General features: G+C 35.0%; 1 protein-coding gene across 1 annotated transcript in view; it reads left to right on the top strand.

The window, feature by feature from the left end:
• The window catches only part of RICTOR (RPTOR independent companion of MTOR complex 2), an 83,386-nt gene that overhangs the window by 38,831 nt on the left and 26,334 nt on the right, over nt 1-18,221 (top strand). Inside the window, exons 7-21 of the mRNA XM_031051491.2 lie at nt 969-1,095; nt 1,947-2,116; nt 2,419-2,486; nt 3,776-3,843; nt 6,285-6,367; nt 7,006-7,093; nt 8,052-8,142; nt 8,278-8,344; nt 8,448-8,528; nt 10,616-10,716; nt 12,220-12,382; nt 12,768-12,869; nt 14,898-14,944; nt 16,615-16,750; nt 17,459-17,658. Coding sequence (XP_030907351.1) covers nt 969-1,095; nt 1,947-2,116; nt 2,419-2,486; nt 3,776-3,843; nt 6,285-6,367; nt 7,006-7,093; nt 8,052-8,142; nt 8,278-8,344; nt 8,448-8,528; nt 10,616-10,716; nt 12,220-12,382; nt 12,768-12,869; nt 14,898-14,944; nt 16,615-16,750; nt 17,459-17,658 — 1,592 coding nt within the window. The remainder of the gene's footprint in view (nt 1-968; nt 1,096-1,946; nt 2,117-2,418; nt 2,487-3,775; nt 3,844-6,284; nt 6,368-7,005; nt 7,094-8,051; nt 8,143-8,277; nt 8,345-8,447; nt 8,529-10,615; nt 10,717-12,219; nt 12,383-12,767; nt 12,870-14,897; nt 14,945-16,614; nt 16,751-17,458; nt 17,659-18,221) is intronic.

The following is an 18,221-nucleotide window of genomic DNA, read 5'->3' as shown; positions in this document are numbered from 1 at the left end:
AGAAAAAAAATTACATGATTTAGTGGGCTATAATACACTATGTTGTTCCCTTTTTAAGCAGTCAGATAACCTGCTTCCTCCTTTGTAGTACATCTGGTTGGTGATGTTCATGTTCCAGAGTAAAAAGGATATGTATATTTAATTTTCACAAACTGTGAAAAGATGTGAAGAGTTACTCAGCCTTTGCAGTCAAAGCCTCATTTAGGGGAGGACAAGGAGTTGCTGGCATTGGTTGGTTGTTCTGGTGCAGGGCTTTTTTGCCTTTAATGTGTTCACAGAGGTTTGCTCCTGAATCTGGTGTAAATTCTGATCATCCTAAACTAGCAGCTGAGGATTTCCATAATGCAAAACCTTTCAGTAGTGTAAAGGAGCATTGGCTATTACATACATTGTTCTATTTTGTATCAAATTTATTGCCTTTTTTTAAAATTGAAGGATTGGTTGCTTTAATTGGAAGCAGGTCTTTTTTTCATCTTTGCTTTCAGTTTAACGTGTTTAAAATGTGTGCAGCAATCTAAGGATCTCTGTATGAAACAGCAGATTTTAGTCTTGGCTAATAAAACAGTTGAATAGGTATTGAAGAATCTGCTGTGGTATATCTAGGAGATTTTGTATTCTACTGTGTCATTGCATAGTATTCATTGTTGATGAAGAAATTACTAGAAAAAGAAATATAAAAAAGGTATCTATAGTTCTCACTGCAACAGTCATATTTTAAACCCTTTCCAATTATGAAAATATAATGCAAAAAATAAAAAAAAGTGAAGCAGGAAGAGAATGGTAAAGTAAATTGACAAAGAATTTCAAGAGCAAAAGAGATAGTTCTGAGGATTAGCCAGGTATAACCAAGTAATAAATGGAGTAGTCTGTCTGGTTGTATCTAGGAAACAGCTTGCTGGTGAATCTGTGAGTACATTTAGAGAAATACTGTGAAGAAACCAGAGGGTTTTTTCTTTCATTTTTGGCAGATGATCACTGTGAATGCATCATTGTTCCCCAGTTCTATTACTAATTCTTTGATAGCAGTTGGAAATGATGGTCTTCAAGAAAGAGACAGAATGGTTCGAGCATGTATAGCCATAATCTGTGAACTAGGTAAGATAACTGAAAGCTAATTAAGAAAAATTTTCATTTGGTTGTCATCAGTTTTTAAGAGATTTTCTTCTGTGGGTTTGTGTTGAACAGATGATATTCAAATAATTGAGGGCATAATCACATGTTAAATACTCTTAATGTCAGTTTCATGGATTTTAGTTATTAGCTTGATATAAACTGAAGCTGCTTTAACTTAAAATCAAAATCTAAGTAGCTGAATATTTCAGGTGCTGGTTTTTTCCTTTAAGACTTGCCAATTTTTAGTTTACATTAAAAGTATTTGCCTGCTGCAGCTGATGTTTCTAAAGGTAATGGACTCAAAGTAGGGAGAATTCCATCCATGAAACGCTGACAAAGGTACAGGATTTTGGAGAACTACAAAACATCTTCCTTTAATTTTTTTTTACAGTGAGTACTGTGATTTGCTGGCTTTTGGAAGTCAGCGTATATGTCCACCATGTAAAGACTACCTGGATGGTGGCTTATCCCAGCTCCATATACTTGTCTGTGGGTGCTGATTTTCAAAGCTTTTTCAAAATAAATCAGTATGAAATAATTTCAGCAGTGCTTTGAAGACAAACTTTTGTTTTAAAGAAATATATCTGTTCCTCTTTGGAGTTAGTGTAAAATATTTATACTAGAATATAAAAAATTACTATAATAATATATACCTTTCACAATCTCAGTTCATTGCTAATGTCAATCAGTTCAATTGAAAGCTTTACATGTGCCTCAGAAGTGTTCAGGAAGAAAAATGTAAATGTACTAAACAGACAAGTTTGTCATATTTCAGCCATGAAATATTTTTTTTTCCTACCACTGGTCAAAGTGATTTTTTTTTCTTTATTTAGCACTTCAGAATCCAGAGGTGGTGGCTCTTCGGGGTGGTTTAAGTACCATCTTGAAAAATGTGATTGATTGTCAGCTGAGCAGAATAAATGAGGCTCTCATAACTACAGTTTTGCACCTCATTAATCATCCAAAGACCCGACAGTATGTGCGAGCAGATGTAGAATTAGAGGTGGGTTCAGTTTTACTTATTTGGTGACAGAAATTAAACATTGTATTACTAATGAAAATGTTTAAGTTTTAATGTTAGATTTCACCCTCTGTTAGTACAAAATCTTTAAAATACAATATTTTAGGCTAAGAGTATAGCCTAATATATATATATACATATATATATATATATAAAGCAGGAATGACATGACAGATTGGAGTGGGGCTGAGGAAAGGGCAAGACCTGTTTGACTGTATTCTCATGTGAAAGTAGTGTATGTAATGTATGTCTTTTTTTTTCCTTTTTTTCTTTTTTTTGTTTAGCGAATTTTAGCTCCTTACACGGATTTTCACTACAGGCATAATCCAGATACAGCAGAAGGACAAGTCAAGTAAGTGCTAGTGCTGCTACTTGTGCTATCAGTTGTGTTCATGGTACTGGAATTGGAACTATTTTGCTTTCCAAAGTGAAAATAAAATCATTGGCCTTATACTAAACAAACATTTAACATTTATAAGGGCTTGCATAGCCCAGAGAGGAGAAGGTCTGGGGACATGCTTCCTCAAATAGCAGCCTTTCTAGTACCTAAGAAGATGGTGTAGCCTGGGCCCTTCATGGTGGTGGGAGGACAGGAAGCAACAGGGCGAAGTTGAAACGAGAAGTTCCAACTTGATATAAGGAGTGAGAAGGTGGGGGGGGTGGTATTTTCTGTAGGGCTAGTTAAGTGTTAGAATTGGCTGTGCAGCGAGGTCCTGTGGGCTTGATGCTTTAGAGTTACTAGAGCCCCATTTTGAAGTGTCCCCTGGTCTGGTGTCATGGTTTAAGCCCAGACAGCAACACAGAACCATACAGCCTCTTGCTCACTCCCCCAGTTCTTCAACCCCCTTGCTCCTGGAGGGATGGGGAGGAGGATTGAAAGAATGTAAACCCCATGGGTTGAGATAAGAACAGTCCAGTAACTAAGGTACAGTACAAAACCACAATTACTACCACCAATAATAATAATGATAAGGAAAATAACAAGGGGAGAGAATATAAAACTAAGGGAGGAAAAGAAATTAATAAACCCAAGTGATGCACCACTTGCTCACCACCAACTGACTGATACCAAGCCCGACCCAAGGAGCAATCTGGGCCTTCCAAGTAACTCCCCCCCAGTTTATATACTGGGCATGAAATGCTGAAACCAGGACATCTGGTCTGATTGCTGATAAGTTCTTCGTCCAGCTTTTTGTATTATGTATTAGAGACTTTCTGAGATTGCTTCCAACTTGAATTATTCAGTTTTTTTAATTACCAAATGTCATTAGATGCTTAGGTCCGGATAACCAAGTAAGATCCAGATCATTAGATCCCTGATGTAGACTTGCTGTCAGGGAAGGTGCAGAGTGATTCATCTGACCACATATAGATATTTACATTGTGATGTTATACTCCTATCATGGAAACTCCCCTGAAAAAGGGGAAGTAACAGAAATTCTAATCTTTCTCTGTGTGTGTGTTTGTGTACACATTGCATAAATACATATAGACACATATATGCATCTGTAAACAATCTCTTTCACTCTGGATTTTGTAACCCATCTGAGATCTGTTAACTACTTTTTACCTCCTACATTAGTAATACTGGTTGGTTTTTAGTAATTAACTGTACTGTGACATTTGCTGTCTTAATGACAGGGAGGACAGAGAAGCACGTTTCCTAGCTAGTAAAATGGGAATAGTGGCAGCATTTCGATCATGGGCAGGTAAGACTTTTTGTTTGAAGCTGGATGATTGGAAGGGGAATTTTATTTTCTAGTATACAAGAGTGTTGTGAGAGACAGTCTGTCTAACTTGATATGTCTAATTTCTATTAATACCTTCCCACAATGCTACTGATGTTTGGTATTGTAAAATTTGAGGACACGTACATAGTTTACTTTGACAAGACACAACTTCCCACCTTCCATATAGAATGCCTTATAAGTTGTATCTTGATGGTGGTTCTTGACATCTGTTGAGTGAGAGGATGTTGAAAGCAACATCATATGGTAAGAATTTGCCCTTGAGATCATTCTGCCAGTGTAAATAAGAAATCTTTTTCTGTGTGAGGAGATACTACTAGGTGCCGTAGCTGAAAGAAAATTGCAGATGGACATAGTTTGGGATTTTTTTGTGTAGAAGACACTTAGAAATTGAAAAAGCATTTCCAGTTGGTTTTTTTTTTTTTCCTCCTAAGTCCTGTCTCTTCAATATTATAATACCTAACATGAAGATACTGCCTTAGGGACTGCTCACTCTTTTAGACAAGACAGTGTCTTGCAAATAAACTGTATCAGTTAATATGATAATTTACCAAAACTTTGAGTAGGATTTTTACAGGCTATACATCCTAAAGATTCAAACTGTATAGAGAGCGGTCTTCATTGTAAGACTATTTGCTGTGTCTTTAATGTTCTGAAAATGATCAGTAAGCTTCTTTTAATATCCAGGTATCCTTCAAAAAATTTTTACATGTGTTCTTACTTATTTGTGGAGGAAGCTTCAGAAGTTTGTGACAACTTCGAAATTTAGGAAGCAGTTTCTAATAGTAGGGAAGATGCAGCAACTCTCCTCAGACACTTAGAACTAATTATAAATGCCTGAAACTTCAAGTGGCTGAAGAAACAATTATCTTGGAATACATTAGTTGCCATGGCACTTTCACTGTTAAACAATTACCCTTTTTTATTACTTATGTTGGAGCCTAACATCTTAAATATTTTTAATACAAAGATGTCCTTATGCTGTTAGTCTTCCCAAAGGACATGTAGCTAAACCAGACTGCAGGGCTTTGATTCTCATTTTGGCTTTTTGGGTGGTTTTTTTGCCTGTCTATATTATCTGCTTGTATTACACTGTTTGGCTCTCCTGATTTCCCAGGCTGGATTATTCTTCAGAGCTGATGGTTGTTATATTCTTTATCCTCATAGGCGATCATGTCGTTAGAGATAAAATGGGCATGCAACAATGACTGCATGCACCCAAACCTATTTCTGCATTGCATTTGGGATGTGGCCACTACATCCTCTTGGAAGAGACCTTTGAGGTGCATTTTGGAGCACACTTAAATGCCCATATTATGAATAATGCCATATGTACATGTCTTAAGTTTCTGTGACGTGAAGTTTTGATTCAGTTCAGGACTTTATACTAAAGTTCATCTAAAACATATGTTATTGAAGTTAAATTTATATTAGTGAAAATAAATACGTAGATGATATTTTTCAATTTTTAATAATTTAGCGAATAATGGTTTGAGTTTGGTTATGATCTGTAAGAAAAAGTTAATTATGTTTGTTCATTTAAAGTTGCATTTTGGAGAAGCTTTTTTATTTTCTGAATAGCATCTATCTGTACATTTTAATTCCATGAAATATGAAGAGAAGTGGTCAAAGAAATGAGCAGGATTACTATCTTTGCAGCCACATTTTTGATGAAGAGACATACATAAGTTGAGGCTGAAGATCAGTGTAAGCTGTAGGTGTAACATTTAGAAATAGTTTGAAGGTTTTCTTTATTAATATTGAAATATTAAACTGAGCAAAAATACAGTATAAAAGGACCAAATTATAAGAGAGACTTTGAGTTTTTATGCAAAGTTAAATCTACCATGTTGAAACTGGAGATGAGCGTAAGCCATTTAGGAAATGTGATTTAAAACTCTGCACAGAGAATGGCATTCCAAGTATGTTAAAACTTGCTGCTTAGAATTCATGTAGGTTAAAAGGAACTGAATAATATGGTAGGCTAAGATACAGCTTCTGATGGAGAAACTTCTCACAGTTCTGCCAAGATGATTCAAATCTTTCAGGTTTAAGATTCATTTTTTACCAACAATTTAATCTTTTCTTTCTGCCATTTATTTAATAAATGCTGCTTTTGCAGATAAATGAAAAATACTGTGCACAGCAGAAAGGGTAAAGTAGCTATAGTTTTAAATGAAGAAATAATTCTTTTTAATTGAAGTTTTGTTAAATGTTATTTGTTGGAAAGGAAATGGCATGATAAAGGTGAGAATATTTATGATTGGAAAGTTCTATTATCTGTGCTTGTACTCAAAGTGGAAGTAAAATTCAGTGTGTTTAATGTTTTTGGTTTGTGGGTTTGGTTTTTTTGTTTTTTTTTTTTTGTGTAGGAATATTATTAATTATTTAATGTTTTCTAGGTATTATCAGTCTGTGCAAACCTGGAAATTCGGGGATTCAGTCTCTTATTGGGGTACTCTGTATACCAAATATGGAAATACGGGTAGGTGATAAACTCGAGGATAGTGATCTCAGTGGAGTCTGTGTTTAAACCACTAAAATTGTAAAATTTTTAAGAATATTTTAAGTAGAACACCCAATATTATACCTACATCAGTACTAAATGTTTATTTGATCCCTGACTTTATAATTACATTATAAAAATCCTGTGAGAAGCACACCCTGTATTTTTGAGAGAGGGGAATGGAGGAGAGGAAATACATAAATTAATTTTCACTCTGGTCCCAAGTCAAAGCATTTCCACAGTAGCTGCAGTTACGAATTTAAAGCATAATAATCAGAGTTGAATCAAAGATAAATAAAAATGTTTCTTCCCAATTACCAACCAAGAAATTGATGGTTGCAGCAGTAACTATTCTAAAAAGTCTGTAATCCAAGTTGCTTGAATTTCTATAGAATTTAGTGTGATAATAAGGCACAATTCTAAAGTAAACAAGCCTCTTCCCTTATTCTTCAGGTTATTTCAGTTTATCGATATAATCATGTTACAAAAAAAAAAAAATCCTGAAACAGGTTATACCAATTTTAGCACACTCTAGAAATATCAACGTGAATATTAATAGTGAACAAAAGGACAACTTTTGTAAATCTGTTAAATTCTGGGTTTGTTTTTTTTGGTAGCGAGGTCTGCTTGAAGTTCTCTATGATATATTTCGCCTTCCTCTCCCTGTTAATGCAGAAGAATTTATTGAGGCACTTCTCAGTGTAGGTGAGTATTTAGAAACAGTTCACATAAGAATTCTGTCTGCTGAGCCCTTCTACAGGTTTGAACCATTCACAGTCTCCTCTGTATTGTAAATTATGTCACTATTGCCTGTTTCATCAACTAATTCATTGGGTGCTTTGAAGTACTATTTAAATTTTTTTATCAGCTCTTAAGTGGTGTAAGTTTGATAAAGATCAGCAGTGCTGCATAATGGAGCATTTACACAAATGACTGTGTAAACACATTACTACAAATTGGACTTACTTGAGTTGTTAAAAGAGTTAGCAAATGTGACAAAAAAGTTACTGAACAGAGTCTTTTCTATACATTGTGTGTGCACTAGCCATTTCCACTGCCCTTAAGCAGACTTTTCATAGGGCAAGTGTATGCTTTTCCATGTCTTTATATAGAGCAGAGTTAGTTTTTTACCTTTAAAATTACTCCATTCTAAACCCAAGAGCATCCTCTGCTTTCTTTCACAGTGCAAAATATGAGCCCAAAAGGAGGAAGGTTCAGCCTTGTAGCATTCCAGCAATTCTCCAAACTAGTTGATTATAAAAGTTTAATCCTTATTCCACATTTATAAGTAAATATATTGGTCTGTGTTGCAAACTTGTAACTTGGCATTATATGGATGTACATTTTCAATTTTTTGATGTAGCAGTGTTTTATATTAAACAAGTTTAATGTATTTATGACTTGGAAATGTCTTATGGAAATTATTGTGATTGACACTTATATACAGTCTTTGTCGTAGCTTTGAAGTTAGCTTTATTTTGTTCAGGAGTATATTAGACAACTTCCTGGATATCCCTCCTGAAAAAAATTTCTATAATTTGAAACCTCAAATTTTTTATTTTTAATTTTTTTTTTTACAAGAACTGTTTTTTGCATGCTGATAACCATTAAAATAACACTATGGAATCCTGTGTTATAATTACAATTGTCCGTATTGTCTTAGATCCAAGCAGGTTTCAAGACTGTTGGAGACTTTCTGATGGCTTTGTAGCTGCTGAAGCTAAAACTGTATTACCCCATCGAGCCAGGTCAAGGTGAGCATTTAATGAGCTTACTGTAAACCCTTTTTTCTGTTTTGTGGTAGTGGTAACAAAATATTTGTTGTTTTTTCTTGCAGACACAATAAGTAACTAACCTTCTAAACTGTTTCCATACTTTTTTCTCCTTAGGCCTGATCTCATGGATAATTATTTGGCTTTAGTGCTTTCAGCTTTTATTACCAATGGACTTCTAGAGGTAACTTATGACTTTTGAATAGATGCTTCCTGCTTTTCACCTATAAATATTTAAATAAAGAGTTATACATTAAGTGTTGTAATAATTCTTTAACTTTTTGAAGGGTCTGGTTGAAGTGATCACAAGTAGTGATGACCATGTGTCTGTTAGAGCAACTATCCTTTTAGGAGAACTTTTGCACATGGTAAGTAAAACTTGTGCTGAGAATAACTAGTAGTAGTAGCTAGTTGCAAATAACGTATTTCCAACTATAGCTTTGAATTTGTGTTATGAATTTAGAACATCTATTTTTCATCAGAATAATGGGTTAATCTATACTGCATCTTTTGGGCACTTCATACATCAAAACCAGGAAGATTGGTTGGAAAGTATTGAAAGTGCTACAGGCTCTGCTCCAAGGATAATCCTCAGCTCCTGCACTCTCACCAATATACTTCCTTGCCTCATTAGCCAGTTGTATTTTAAGCTGGAGTCCTGCAAACTCACCCATCAGTTGCCATGTCTGGGAAGAGGACTTTCTAATTTTTGCTTTCCTCAGAATGATGGCAAATGAAAAGTTTTCTTTACATTCAGCTTGGTGTGTTCAGGACACAGAAGCACAGAATCCCAGGGGTTGGAAGGGACCTCGAAAGATCATCCAGTCCAACCCCCCTGCAACAGCAGGGTAACCTAGAGTACATCACACAGGAACTTGTCCAGGCAGGCCTTGAATATCTCCAACACAGGAGACTCCACAACCCCCCTGGGCAACCTGTTCCAGTGCTCTGTCACTCTCACAGTAAAGAAGTTCTTCCTGATGTTAACGTGGAACCTCCTATGCTCCAGTTTACACCCATTGCCCCTTGTCCTACCACTGGATATCACTGAAAAAAGCCTAGCTCCATCATCCTGACACCCACCCTTTACATATTTGTAAACACTGATGAGGTCACCCCTCAGTCTCCTCTTCTCCAAGCTAAAGAGACCCAGCTCCCTCAGCCTCTCCTCATAAGGGAGGTGTTCCACTCCCTTAATCCACACTTGGTATTACTCATTCAGGCAACTACAATTTGGCAGAGTATTCTGTTAGCACTGCTGTGGGTAGCCCATGCTATAGAGAAGCCAACCAGACCTTACTTACTTTGCTCTGCTTTGCTTAACCTAACTTACCTTTTACAGTAGCTTCTCTCTCTTAATTAAACTATTCTAGTATAGAGATGATATTACTGTTTTCATATATGCTCCAGTGCTATCTGTCAGCTCCACAAGGAGCTATTAGTCATGTGTGAAGTGATACGATTTACCCCTTGCTAAACAGTTTTTTTATTTCATCCTCTCTTGATGGCAAGAATAGCATATGCAACAGAGCACTTCTTGATGACTTTTCTTGCAGTTATTTTTTTAAAAAAAAAGAGTTGAAAAAAAACCCTACTTTTTAAGAGATGGTAAGACTGCAGAATACAACTTTTGCAAAAATTTGAATATAAGTTACCAGACGTAGTCTGCAAATTTAGACTATCAGCTCATTTCAGTGGCCGTTAATGGTCCAAAAAAGAATGGGTTATTACCACAGTGATTTACAACAGCTCAGCAGCATAGGTCACAATTACAACAAATCTGTTCTTTAGCCTCTTCAGTATTTTTTCTTTATATAATTGGTGAAAATTTCGTGAGTGTTCGAGCAGCCATATAGTTTAAAAAGAGGAATTTGTAGTAACCATATGCCATATTTCTGTTACTGACATTTGAGTGTTCTGCAAAGCACAGGTAATTTTTGGCTTTCTGAAGGGACAGTTCATTAGTCAGAACTGTTTATCAAAATACTGAACAAATGTGTGTGCTTCTATTTAGTTTAGGAGATTGAAATAATTTCTTTATTTTCATTATTTTGTTTCCAAAAATATTTGCCTATGTTTTCCAAAACAAAGGCATTTAAATGTCTAGTAACTTAGGTTGTTAATTTAGTTAATGAGTTGTGGTTTTTTTGGTTTTTGTTTTGTTTTGTTGGGGTTTTTTGTACAGAAAGTTTTTAATGGAAATCATCAGCTTAAATTGTGTTTCTGGTTTTAGGTATCTTTGTACTTTAATACACATTACATCAGGATATGTGATGTTTTGCTTGTTTTTGCATGCTAACACTGAAATAAATTAGAAGGCTCTGAAATCCAAAATTATTTTAAGCCATTAGTGCCAGTATTGTGAAAAGTGGTAGATTCTTCAAATGTTGATCCTAAACAGGTGGCTTGAAAATGTTGTAATAAGTTACTCTAACTGGTTTTTTGTTGTTTTTAGGCAAACACAATTCTTCCTCATTCTCACAGCCATCACCTGCACTGCTTACCAACACTAATGAACATGGCAGCATCTTTTGACATCATGAAAGAGAAAAGACTGTAAGAATTCTAAAGTTTCACTTAAATAAAATTTGTAACTTCTTTTCCTTCTACAGATGAGTGAAAACCTACAAGTTTTCTGGTAGCTGAAACCTTTACTATCTTTATTTAAAAGCAAACAAATGCATGTGTATAGAAGTGCAGCTTGATGTACTTACATTTGTTTGTAAAGACAGTTTAAATTAAATGGTTATTTTTTGGGGGAGGGTTTCTAACGTTAAATTATAGGAAATGTCTTTGTTAATTGCTCATGCCATTCCAGGTCTCCCTTGTCACATCACTGTGCTGATAAATGTATCATAATTTTTTATTTTATTGTTCATTGTGTTGTCAGTAGTAAATTACAAACTCTTTCTAAAATACTGCTGTGAAATAAATGCTGTTTGTGGAGTGATTCAAAGAAACTTGGTGCTTTTCTGCTTTTTAGTTTTGGAAGTTTCTTATAGGTCAGTAGAAGATTTTGATAGGTGATAACACAGTTATTTTTCAAAACAGGCATTGCTGAAACTCCACAGGAGATTTCACTTGAGCAAAGTTGTGGGGTAAGAGGGATGAAGAGCAGATGGGACACATTTCTGGATTATCTGCTCCTTTTTTTTTTTTCTTTTTGACATTTGTAGACATACCTGATAGAGTAGTAAGACTTCCTGGTTTTGTTGGAAGAAAGTGATTTTGTGGAAGTAAAAATTTATTTTGGGGGGGGGGGAAACACCTCGGTTTTTGGTCAACATTATATTGTTTCATACTGTGGAAATTCGTAAGCCCTGTTATGAGTTAAGTTTAAATAATTTGGATAAGTGACCAAATCCGAAGGTATTTTTATTTGAAAATAATAGAAATAATAATAATATAAACTCCCCTATGAGAATTTTTATTTACAAGGAAGAAGGGTAGACTTACCTTCTCATTTTAAGCTTCCTCATTTTATTTTGCTCGGCAGTTTTCTGCTACCACTACTTTGTAGTTACTGTTTCTGTCCTTGTCAACTGTTGTTTCTGTTACTACTTATCTTTTCCTGGAAAACTTCTTACATGCTGTTGCTGAACTATTTAGATATAAAGAGCGGAAATACTTGACACCCTCCAAGGAAAAAAGTAAAAAAAAAAAAAAAGTGGGGCAGGCAAAACTACTAAACAACAGAGTTTACAAGAATTACATTGTTAGTTAAAGTTGAAGCTAGCTCACTCAACCCTTAACTTTACTGCAGTATGTTGTTCTACGGTGGCATCTCACAATACTTTAAGCTTTATGGTATCTTCTGTGAAGTGTTACAGATTCCTCAGTACTAGAAATTCTGAAAGATAATTTTCTGTGTAATTTCAGTACAAGACTGATGCCTATGGATGTATGAAAACTTGTATTAAGAAAATTATTTTGTTCTGATTTGCTTCAGGTTGTTGGTTGGTTCTTTAATGAGCAATGTTTATTTATTCAAGATACAGCAGTGGTGTGCTGTTGAATAACAATTGCCACATACTGATCATAGGGTATTTTTCCTATTAGACGAGCAAGTGCCGCACTCAACTGCTTGAAACGTTTTCATGAGATGAAGAAAAGAGGACCTAAACCTTACAGCCTCCATTTAGATCACATTATTCAGAAAGCCATCTCAACACACCAAAAAAGGGATCAGTACCGTGTGCAGAAAGACATCTTTATTCTAAAGGTATTACCATTACTGGTTTTTAATAGAATTTCACTTCATATTTTGGACACTTAGATCCTGCCCCGCAAGCCTCACTCTGATTTAATTCAGAGTCATTTCTCTGTAGTATTTTATTTATTTAATTTGTCATGTTAGGTACTTGTGTATACTATGTCATATTTCTAGAAATCGAGGAGTGAAATTACACCAAAGTTTGATGCCTTTTGGGACAAATTGTGATCTCTAACTATTAGATTATAGCCATGCAGTTTACTTTCAGATGTAAACTACTGTGGAGCATACTCCTTTTAATGATGTTGCATGACTGGTAAGTATACCATGTGACAAGACTGGAAAAAAATGGTGCAGGGAAACTTGCTGGAGTTTTTTCATGTCTGTATTCCAGGATACAGAAGAAGCGCTTGTAATGAATCTTCGAGACAGCCAAGTTCTCAATCATAAAGAGAATCTTGACTGGAATTGGAATTTAATAGGGACCATACTGAAGGTAAGCCTAAAAGGATGTGATATTAGTTGTATGAAACTGATTGAAAGAACTCTGCATTTCATGAGCTTTTACTTTCTAACATTAATTCCATATGCAGTCTCCTAAGTTTTGAACTAATACAAATATTCGTATATAATAGAGTTTATTATAAAATTAATTTGTTTCTACAAAAAACAATATCTCAGGGAGGGCATTATCTTGAATATATTTAATGCACAGCTTTTAAACAAAATACTTTCTGAGTGAGTACTCAGTACAGTTTTCAAATCAAAATATATTCTGTCATTCTGTGGATCAAAGCCATACTTCTGTTGTTACCTAAAGTAACATTTTCTTACTGTTTTCTTTACTGTATTGTTATAAGTATGGTCAAAGGACAATCAAGGGTTAATGATGACAATCATTATATTATTCATAATATAATAATAATCATAATATAATAATACAAAAATATAATATTTTGTTGAAACAGTAAAAGAAACTAAATATTTCTGTTAATTATGTATCATTTCTCTCTTTTCCAACCCCTGAGACTTGAGAGAGCAAGAATCTGTCTTGTAAAAGACCTGGATATGCATATTAAAGTAGCTTTGCTCCACCAAATTTCACTTTTCGGAGGCTTTTAACTGCAGTTTACTGGATTACTGGAGATCTATGATGATTAATCAGATTTCTTTTTTTTTTTTTACTTTTGATTCAGTATTAAAGATACCAAGGAACTTTTTCAGAATCTTGCTCCTAATTAATCACAGTAGGACTTGGACTATGGAAGCTTTATGTAGTTGACCACTAAGGTGTTAGGTTTTTTTTTACCTGAAATTTAAGTCGAGCTGCCAGTTTCCATGCTGTCTCAGACCTCTCCAGCAGTAGATTTTCTAGTGTCCTGTCTGTCAACTGTTGCTAATGTCTCAAAATCAGGGGCTTCTGTCTTTTAGAATGAAACATTTGTGTGTTTTCTGGTTTAATTCTAACCACTTCTGTTTCTGTTAAAATGCACATCAGCATAAACTAAGATAGTGTTATCAGAGTGGTCCATATTTAGTCCTCGAATGAGAAGGATCCAGATTCCAGTGTTTGGACTTGGCTGTCTCATGTGGATCTTCTTGTCTCTGTCGCAGACTGTGGACAGCTGTGGAGCATCAGCTTTCTAACAACCCCACTACTTGCATCTCATGTGGTCCTTTACTGCTTCTTTTACTTGCTCAGCTTGCTGCCTAAGCTGCTAAAAGAACAGCAAAAGTGGCAGTGGTCAGTATGGAGGAATTGTAACTTTGTCATTGACAGTAGAGCTTCATACTTTATCTGTCACTGTTACTAGTGTAATCAGTTCTACGAATCATAAAGGAGTGCATTTTATGCCTTCAATGAAGTGTATCACTTAGGTAGGAAAGAAGAATGTTTTGTGCAGGTTTTCTCCATCCGTTCTATGAAGATACTAGTAGCAACAAAAATAGATCTGAAACCACAGAGAGAGCAGGTGGCTGTAAAACCAGAGGAAAATGTAATAGAAAGAATAGGTCCAGGAAAGAATATTACGGCTTCATGTGATCCTTCTTAAATCATTCATGAAATATCAGCAGAAGAGTTTATATACCATTTTAATAAGCAGTATTTAAGTGAACTGTAACAGAATAGTGATTATTTTAAAACAAATAATAGTGAAACTGCTACCAAAAAATATTCCTCTATTATGCAGATCAGTTTTTTTTATTTACAGATTAGAAACTGAAAAATCTTCATTTTTCATTAACTTTTCGTAGTTTGCTGGTTTCATTAGAATTTGGGCCATATGCACATTGCATGTGATTGACATTCTCTGTCCTTCTCTAGAAAAAATAAATGTAGTTCTTAGGGCAGGAAATGTGGGTTTGTGAATAAAAATAAGGGAATTTTATAGGTAACATTAGGTGCAAGAAAATGTACACTTCTGTTTATTAGTAAATATAACTTTAATAGTAATGAGAAAATTTGAGTGACTAATCAAGGACTGATGTACAGTTTCATATGTTTTATTTGCTGTTTTTCTAGTGGCCAAATGTAAATCTAAGGAACTATAAAGATGAACAATTACACAGGTATGTAAAAATTAGCCTTCCTTTGCAGAGAGAAATTTGGAAAAACTGGGTTTTAATATTGCAGTAAACTATTCTTGCATATCACATTTCTAAAACTTAATCTCTAGATAAGGAGCAAACTAGAAAATTAACATAGTAAGGTTGCAGTATTTGCTTTAAGTAGGACTTCAAGTTTAAGTAGTTTCTTCTCTATGCACAGATACTTAAAGTGTTTATTCACTTAACAAGAATCATACCAGCTTTGCAAACACCTGTTTTCATTTTAAACCCTGAAGTATTACCTCTTTGATATTTAATACATTACTGTTTAATGTCAACACGTGACAAATTTTGACACAATAGGTCTACAGTTGTATATTCATGTAGTTCAGCTTTCGGCAAAACCTAAAAGGAAGTTATTTCTAATTGCTGTTAATGGCAAGGAAAGCATCTGTGATTAGGAGAAAATAAAGTACAGCTCTGGTTCCTTTCATATCTGTTGGCATTTAGGCATTTTTATTACTTTTGTGCATGTATGGTAATAATGTTACTCTAATTAGTGCTTGAACGCGCTTTTTAACATGAATTTCAGAAATATATTTGATGAAATTACTTTGGAGAGTAATTCCATTCTGTAGGCATGGAAAGCTACTTCTGCTACTTTTGTGAAATTACAGGTATTTTTGATAGAGATGCATTCATTTTATAGCAATATAGTTAATGCAGTGTGTGTCTACACATGTATGTGCATATATATGCATATATATATACATTTGAGTATCCACATATAGGCACACATACAAATGTGTTAGTTAATATGTACAACATATTAATTGCTAGTAGCCCAGAATAAAATAGACCTCATTTGACAAAATTTGAAGAAGCCCTCAGATTGCCTTTGTAATTCATCCTGTGTTTGGAATTGGGATAGTGGCTTACTCTCACTTTTTTAACAAAAGCCTCAGTGCTCTATTTAAGTTTTCTCAATGTTGAACATACCCACCTTCAGACAGAACATTCTGTGTTATTTTTAAGCACAAGTGTGTGTTTATTTTTTGACAAAGAATTGGTATGGGGAAGCTCTCTGCTGAAGATTTATTTCTGCAATGCAAAACTCAAGCTATATATACCATGATCTCAAAAAGTCTGAGTGAGTCTGCATTTGCAATCACTATGTTATTCTACAGAAATGCTAAAGTGAGCTGAATGAAAATACTCTTGCAGAACAAATATGGCCTTTTCGTGGCAGAACACAAAAATGTATTTTTCACAGTAGCATTAACTGAAGTAGGTGAAGAAAATTCATGTCACAAATTCTTGTTTTGCTCTTTTTAACTGAAGATAGTATAGTCTTTGAAACTCACCACGGGGTAAACTGCAGCAAAGTAAATTACTAGCATGGGAAGAAGGAAGCTGTGCGTTCTAAGAACACAAGAGATTTTTTAGTTCCTTTTGCTTATTTTAAATCATGGCACGGAAAACCCTTCATAATGTGTAGTATAATTGCATCTCTGAGGCTGTGTCTGCATAGTCTAATTACTGCTACCTGCTACTCTTTTTAATAACATTTGAAAATTTATTTCCAAGAAACTAATTTAGTGATACTGTAACTTTTCTGCTGACATCATTTTGTACTGTGAGCTGATCCATGTCATACTGCAAAACAGCTAATTTTTTTTAACTTTCCATAGGTTTGTAAGGAGATTGTTATATTTTTACAAGCCTAGCAGTAAATTGTATGCCAACCTGGATCTGGAGTATGCCAAGGCTAAGCAACTCACTGTGGTGGGTTGTCAGTTTACTGAATTTCTTCTTGAATCAGAAGAGGTAAGATATTTTCAGCTCTTTAGAATGAGTAGTGCTGCTTTATGCCACTTGGAGGAAAAAACTCAATTTTAGTAAAGACTTCTGTAGACTTTGGATGTTAAAAATAAAATGGACAATGTAATTAAGAAGCATAGCTGAAGAACCATCCATGGCGGTCAGTGTTCAAGGCCAGGTTGGACAGAGCCTTGGGTGTCATGGTTTAGTGCAAGGTGTCCCTGCCCATGGCAGGAGGGTTGGAACTAGATGATCTTAAAGCCCTGTCCAGCCCTAACTATTCTATGATTCTATGATTCTTAAATTACCCAGATGAGACACTGAGGAAGATGATTGTACATAAATTTTATTAAATACAGCTATATTAAATGAAACTTAGGCTTTTGGAGTTCTTTCAGTTTTTACTACGTATATCCTTCCTTTCTCTACTTCCTTTCTTCTTGTGTGCTAAAAAATTTTTATGCCTCAGGTCACAGCAATATGTCATTGAACAGTCATTTCCCTGGAAAGAATAGAATTGGTCCTGAAATGTCTCCAAACATACACTGTTTTATTTGCCTTGAACCTTTTTCTTTAGTCTGAATTGTGTTTTCCAGTCAGCCTTTCTGTTTTGTATCTGCATTGTGTTTGTACGTTTTAAGAAAATGAACATAATGGGTTTCAGTAACAATGAATGCCGAGTTCTAGTAAATAGCTTTTTCTTTGTTTTACTAGGATGGACAAGGTTACCTGGAGGACTTGGTTAAAGATATTGTACATTGGCTTAACTCTTCATCTGGAATGAAACCTGAGCGTAGTCTTCAAAATAATGGGTTACTGAATACCCTTAGCCAGCACTACTTCCTGTTTTTTGGTACTCTTTCTTGTCATCCTCATGGAGTGAAAATGCTTGAAAAATGCAATGTGTTTCAGTGGTGAGTGTTTTTATTCTGTTTAAACTGTGCTTATGGGTATAATGAAAATTATAACCTGCATGAGCACCACCATCTGTAAAGCTGAAAAATAAGGGTCCCCAGTTGGGGCGGCGGGGAGGGATTCATTGGTTTGGGGGTTTTTTTGTGCAGTTTTTGTTTGTTTGTTTGTTTGTTGGGTGTGTTAGGGGTTTTGTTTTGGGGTGGGGTTTTTTTTGGGTGGGGAGGGGAGTGTGTTTGCTGGTTTGTTTGGGTTTTGTTAAGGAAGAGTCTTTTAGGCTGCCATTACTGACAGATTTTGTGAATCTGTCACAAAATTCCACATATATCTGACAGAAATCAGTATCAAGAAGGATGCTATTGTACTGAAAAGATGGGGGGAGGAGGGGAAACAAAACAAACGAGCAAAACCCACACACCACTAAAAGCTGGCAGGTATCATATTCTTTGTGAAATGCCATGATACGTGTTGTACCTCAAATTCAGTCTAATATCTGTGAGTGAAGCTGTGAAGTTAAAATTTTGTTCAGATCCAAATAAACTAAGGTATAGTGATGTACTGTCTT

Source organism: Melopsittacus undulatus, chromosome Z, assembly GCF_012275295.1.
Source record: "Melopsittacus undulatus isolate bMelUnd1 chromosome Z, bMelUnd1.mat.Z, whole genome shotgun sequence".
Classification (NCBI taxonomy): Eukaryota; Metazoa; Chordata; class Aves; order Psittaciformes; family Psittaculidae; genus Melopsittacus; species Melopsittacus undulatus.
This window is presented reverse-complemented; position numbering and strand designations above follow the sequence as displayed.